Below are 6,981 nucleotides of genomic sequence, written 5' to 3' on the forward strand. Positions count from 1 at the left end.
TTTTTTATTTTGCTGTTGGGGCTGCCACTGTTGCAGATTTTCTTGCAACTGCTGTTGTCTCTCTTCTTGTTTCTTTTCTTTTTCCTTCAACAACTGCTGTAATCTTTCTTCTTTTTTATTTTGCTGTTGGGGCTGCCACTGTTGCAGATTTTCTTGCAACTGCTGTTGTCTCTCTTCTTGTTTCTTTTCTTTTTCCTCCAACAACTGCTGTTTTCTCGGTCTTCTTGTTTCTTTTCTTTTTCTCCAACAACTGCTGTAATCTTTCTTCTTGTTTATTTTGCTGTTTGAGCTGCCACTGTTGCAGATTTTCTTGCAACTGCTGTTGTCTCTCTTCTTGTTTCTTTTCTTTTTCCTCCAACAACTGCTGTAATTTCTCTTCTTGTTTTTTTTTGTTGTTCAAGCTGCCACTGTTGCATGTTTTCTTGCAACTGATGTTGTCTCTCTTCTTGTTTCTTTTCTTTTTCGTCAAACAACTGCTGTAATCTCTCTTCTTGTTTCTTTTCTTTTTCCTCCAACAACTGCTGTAATCTCTCTTCTTGTTTCTTTTCTCGTTCTTCTTGTTTCTTTTCTTGTTTATTTCCTGTTCTTGTATTGCTGCCATCAAATCTGCTAAGCTGTAGTTTGATTTGCCGCTTCTCGTTTCCATTTTTTAATTTTTTTCCATCCCACTTCTGACACCAATTTGTTACGTCTGCGTGTTTAAGGGCTAACAAAATGGCAAAACATATATAAAAATTACTCTAGAATTAAATTGTTAATGAATTACTATCATTTCAACACTAGATTATTAATGAATAACTTAGATTTTTGATGAGGTACTGCTATCTCAGTAAAGGATTGTTGACGAGGTACAGTTACTTCAGCACTGGATTTTAACTCATGAATCATTACGTATTAAGGCCAAAGTTGAAATTTGGGTCGGCAGTAATCAAGTGAATATTTCAACTAACGTTGTTTTAAGCTATTTAGAATTTAAATGGACTGTAGTAAGACATTTCACTGCAGGATAATATGTTGAAAAATAAGAAATTTTCTCAATACAACCAGTTATAGAGAATCAATAATCAATATGGAAGTCTTGGAATGACTCACCTCAGCTAATTGTATTCTATATAGAATTTATATGGAATCACAAGTAAATATTAATTCTTAAGTACGGATCACTGTCTACCGACATACTACAGATAAAAGAAGCAGTTACAGAGATTAGTATTACACTGTCTTAGGACTGAAATACACAAGCTACAAAACAGCTTAACCTAAAGTACAGAATATTTTAGTTTCTAATACATAAAGTACCTTATGACAGCAATACATAAGGTAGAAAACATCTAATGACAGTGATTATTATGTAATCAGCAAATGTCTGGATACTTTCACTAACAAAATGGTTAGTAATGTAAAAGAAAGATAATAAATAATTATATAAATCAAATAATAAAACACATAATAAATATTAACATAGTTGTTGTCTTATTAATAGTAAAGTGACTTGTCAGTCCTTATGATTCACACCTAATATTGTCCTGATTATTAAATTAACATGGCTAGTTTGTATAGTTGTATTGTAAAGATGCTGGTAACATATATAGTTAAGTAGTTTTATCCGTTTGGTAAATTTCAAACCACACAATTCAAAACAGAAACATTTTTTTGCCAATTTTACCCGATCAGGGAGACGCCTCTAGCCTCACTGTGTATTCTTATATCTTAATTTTTGTTTTCCTCAAATTACCGTTTTTTTCTATCGTCACTCTAGATACACGAACAAGAAGAAGATCTGGTGGTAATTTGGTTAAATCTGACGGAAGGTTGTAAATGACATTAGAATAAAAATGTCTTTAATATTAAACATTTCAAACAGTTTGGATTATAAAAATTTTTCAACTAATTCTTTTTGAAATGATAATTTTAAAGAGTTGTATTCGACAAAATTCTAATAAAATAATAAATTATATTACAAAGTAAACTTTGATTACCTGCGTCACCAGAGTAATTACTGACATGTAATCTATACACGTTGTCTTCGTTTTCTATCCAAAACTTCCGGTAGATGGCGAACCTCTCGTTTCCTTCTTTGTCTTTTAAATCAAACCTGATTGAATAGTTTCCTTGATTTGTTAGCGCGTAGATCCGATCGTTTCCTACAAATTAAAAATGAAACATTTTGAGAAAATCATTAAGAAAGACTTGTTGATTATTCAAGTAAAAAGAAACTCCATTGTTGGAGCGGAAAGGTGTTATTAACTTTCTTATTTTGTTTATCCAAGTTTGATAATGAGGAAACCACTTTCAGAAAGTATAGTTTGGAGTGGTTTGAATTGGTAATAAAATAATCTATATTACTAAAGTACAATGTTTTTTGTCATCAGGTAAGAGTACTGGTCGAATAAGAGCCTAACGCAGCCAAAACTCCTCCTGTAACTTTAAAACCATCTGTTTAAAAACTGTAAACAGAACCTACTTATACAGATCTGCTGTATGTTTAACACCATCTGTTAAAACCCTAATCAGAACTTACCTAGCCAGAATTCCTTTTGAATGTCTCCAAATCCTACTTTGTAATCTTCCCAAGGTTTGAAAAAGTAATCCTTTGGGTTTCCGTGGTTTCCTCTTCTTTGGATTACCTTAGAAACAAAAACGGAGAACTTGTAAGTTTACTGTAATAATCAAACTTACTATATATGTTTTTACATATAATAGTTTTATATGATATTATCTATAATGAACGTTACTTACCGTCCAGCCTCCTCCATCAGTATCCATGTCACAGTAAACATTGAAACTTCCTGTAGTCATCCATGACTTGGGCCAGATACGATACGATCCACTGGTAGTGTGTCCATTAAGCAGAACATCAGCACAGTCTGTTGGTCCAGGTGATGAAAGAGGACATGTGTGGTCAGTTTGTTGATAGATTAGATGTTTATCTAAAATATAAAGATATAATCTTTACGTTATTGAACCGAGGCTCAACATATATAAATATATGGACGAAGAACTTGTTAGTTTATTTGTTATCAAGAGATACTGATGTATATGGATTTGGTATTTGGTTGAAACTTTGAAGACAAGTGTGACGTAGTTTGTAGTTCTGTTGTTTCTTTAATCCATAATAATCATTCCTAAAGTTGATATGTATATCAGTATACTTAGTTTAATTGGTATGATATGTACTATACGGTTGGTATAGTTGGTATTATGCGGCTGATGCTACAGAAAATATTACAAGCACAATGGAAACCAATTTAGTTATTGTTTATTTCAGAGTAAAATGTTATAGATTATATTATTATTAAAATAAATAACTTTGTAATCTCTTCTGCTCCACCCTTTATATATTTAAATACATAGACTAAAATTAAAATATATTTTATCTGTCTGTTAATCGTTTATCGTGTAAATAATTTTCCACAGTTTTATTTACATTTTTATATAATAAAAAGGAAATAAACTAAGTAATAATTTCATAAATTATCAATAATAACGTTTCATTTGAAACTGTAAATACGAACTTCGTTTGTCTGATGAGACGAGAAAAAGAACTAAACAAAAATAATTAGTGTTATGCTAACCAAAGCCTCCCCCCAAACACACACACAAACTAAGCTGAATGGCTGATGACTTACAGCGCTACAAAACGGGTTTCCATACTCGTTGTGGGTACAGAACAGAGAAACACTTGTGTAGCTTTGTGTTTAACTACAAACAAACCAACAAGTTAACTAAAGAACTTTAAATAATGGACTATAAAATTCAATATATTAAACAATACTTTTATTTAACAGGTAAAGTGAAAAACAATTCACGTTTTTAACAATATTAAACATATTACCATATTAAACAATACCGTCATTCAACAACAATAATAACATAAATAATTTGGACCAGATGATTTCTGTGAAAAATTGCTCTACAAAAGATCATGAAACATCTGTTGAATAAACTTAATTATAAATTAATTAATACAAATTGTTTTCACTTTTAAATAGACTTTCTGAGAACTTTTACCTCTGGTTTTCAGGTATTCTTTGGCCAGAGAAACTAGGACATCGATGGACGCAACTATTCCGGTTATTGACGTCTCTTCACAGTGTTTCTGGACGGTTTCTGATCCAAGACTTGGACAAGTCCAGAAAACAAGCCAAATAAAGACGAATTGTATCATTGTTAAAGACTTCTTTTTTTCCTTCTTACTGTAAAGTAAAGAATATTGTAAAAGCTTGTCTCTGACAGGCCTAATACAGAACAGTTTACGAAACATAAAAACAAAATTAGTGAACGAACCGGCATTTAAAACAAACAGAGTGTCTGTGCTAGTTAAATTTAGTTTAAGTTAAGGTATAAACCAAAGATGAGTTATTTAAATATACAGAACTGAAACAACTTCATTGTTTTATATAGACTGCAACAATAACAAGATAAATATTATCAAAACCCAGGAACTTAATGATTTTTTGTTATTTCACAGTGATCAATACTTATATAATGTAGAAAAGTATTACTAGAACAGGATTTAAACACACTATCTAAACTCTGACACTTTATTATACAACACATCTTGTTTTAATTATTTTAAAACTAAAAGATGTCATTTAATGATTCATAACTTCATTCATACAAAAGAAAAGTAAGATAATAAAAAGACTTAAAGTAATGAATATTATTAATCAGTTGTAAAAAGAATCAAAAATACCTTTCAAAATAACTTTTTGATTGGTCTCTACACCGTTAGAAATTCTTTCAAAATGTTATCAACGTGTGTGGGCGTTGTTTTAAAATATGATCTGAGTCAGTAATATGATGTACAACCAACGTCGTATCAATTTCGATCGTTTTAACTTGTTGTTTATCTTCTGGAGGTAATCACGTGATTCTTTTTCTATATCATGACAAGACTGAAAGTCCAGTGGTCAAACACGACAACTGCTAATGATATTTTCGAAACACTCTAAATTAAAACCAATGTGAAAAGTAATACACAGACCAACACATTTGATAAACCAGTAATTAAAACTTCTTCAGAGAGCTTAGTTTCTTGTTACATAACATTTCTCAAAATCTAAACTTCAAACCAACAATAAATATGATTTGAAATATTTGGAATACTTCTATTTCATTAAATATATCTATTCAAACAATGTTCTTTAAGTTTTTCTTTGTCTTATATGTATTCTTCAGTTGTTCTTCTAAAGTCTAAGGTTACAATTATTCAAGTGCGTTAGAACATCTTATCCACTTGTATTCTGATATTGTTAATTGTTTCCTTTCTATAGGACTCTTTAAATGTTTAAATATTGTTGCGTCAGCGAGGTCACGTGACTAGCATCACGCCACGTCCTTCTCGAACCTTCGTGAATTATCGGGAGACTACTAGAACGGGGGTAGTCTGGTATATATAAGATGGTCACAACGTGACGGGACAATGAGTAATTGAACTGCAGTCAGAGAGAATATTGTTGAGCACGTGAGAAGTTCGTTGAGAATTATAGCGTTTGTTAAAGAGCGACTGTTGAAATTAAGTGTATCGTAAAGTTGTATTCAGAAAGAATAAACCAGTTTTATTTAAGAAAGGACTTGTGTCGCTAAAGTTTCGTCGGAACGAATTTACGGAAAATTAACTAACGAAATTCCACACCATCAGCATAACTCTCGTGTTCACCGTTCAGGTAGAGTCCATTAAGATTGGAACCGTGACATTTGTTGTACCACCAAGCTCCTTTAAAGCTTTGGGCACAATTAGAACCATCAATATCATTATCTTTGTCCTTCGTGGTAAACCTGAACTCGTTGTGGCCGCCGAATGAGTCCCCTGTAAATATAAAACTATATAGTACATTTCGTGAAAAGTAACCTGACCATATCTGAGCTTATGATGTGTCCATCCTGCATAAACCCTGTATATCCACTCCCCATCCATCCTGTATCTCCATCCTTAATATATTACAAGGAAACTCAGCAAAGGTTAATGCAAAACCTACAGGAACATTTAAAATTCGTCTTACCGAGTATATCACGTGATCTTATTTCTATCTCCAGTTGTGGTATCTTGTAGTTACTGAGTCAATCATGAGATTTTATTTTCATATCTATTGGGTTACAGTATTGCGTGAGTCACGTGATATAATATAATCACGTATAGTAAAAGTAGACAACATTATTGATAACCTTATTGTGATATACGAATAAATTATTTTATTTATCAATATGTATGCGGAACTTTGAGTCAAGTGGATGTAAAAGACATGGAACACTTTAGACACCTACCGGTAACATTGTCTGTTATGAATTTTAGTATGTAAATACCTCTATATATTAAATTCACTTTCAAACGTATTGAGTCTTAAACTTGTATTTTCAAATGTCTTATGTTTTTTAATATTTTTTTAATTATTACCTTCACATTCACGTGACAAGTACCATTAAAATGAAATAATTTGTACAATTTCTTAGTCCGATCGTTACTGATAAGTTTTAATAAACTTGTTATTATGGAAAAACAGAAATAAAGTAGAACCATAGCTCTATGACGTATTTATTGCAGAAAACGCGGAAATACACCTGGTTATTGTTACTAATGTCTTACAGAGGAATTAGTATCAGGGGTCGTATCTTCATCTCCACATCTGGAAGGGAGTATTTCTGTCCTCTCCATGTGCTCCTTGTAGTTCATCTTAATGAGTCTTTCACGTGATCTTATTTGTATATCTACAGTCGTGGTATCGTGTAGTTCGTCTTACAGAGTCTATCACGTGATCTTATTCGTATATCTACAGTCGTGGTGTTTTGTAGCTACAGTCGTGGTATCTCTATCACGTGATCTTATTTGTATAAACTCTACAGTCGTGGTATCGTGTAGTTCGTCTTACAGAGTCTATCACGTGATCTTATTCGTATATCTACAGTCGTGGTGTTTTGTAGCTAGTCTTACAGAGTCTATCACGTGATCTTATTCGTATATCTACAGTCGTGGTGTTTTGT

At 32.0% G+C, this 6,981-nt stretch overlaps 1 protein-coding gene and 1 pseudogene across 1 annotated transcript; both read right to left on the minus strand.

Moving 5' to 3' along the window:
* Positions 1-1,663: 1,663 nt before the first annotated feature.
* On the minus strand, positions 1,664-4,728 carry LOC106471367 (techylectin-5A-like; the record flags this gene model as incomplete). The annotated part of the gene is made up of 5 exons (XM_022399972.1): positions 1,664-2,144; positions 2,522-2,627; positions 2,740-2,930; positions 4,012-4,121; positions 4,697-4,728. Coding segments are annotated over 5 exons (672 nt in total), but the record flags the coding sequence as incomplete, so codon positions are not given.
* Positions 4,729-5,621: 893 nt separating this feature from the next.
* Positions 5,622-6,981, minus strand: part of LOC111088848 — a 29,375-nt pseudogene continuing 28,015 nt past the window's right edge.

Source organism: Limulus polyphemus, unplaced genomic scaffold (genome assembly GCF_000517525.1).
Source record: "Limulus polyphemus unplaced genomic scaffold, Limulus_polyphemus-2.1.2 Scaffold4574, whole genome shotgun sequence".
NCBI lineage: Eukaryota > Metazoa > Arthropoda > Merostomata > Xiphosura > Limulidae > Limulus > Limulus polyphemus.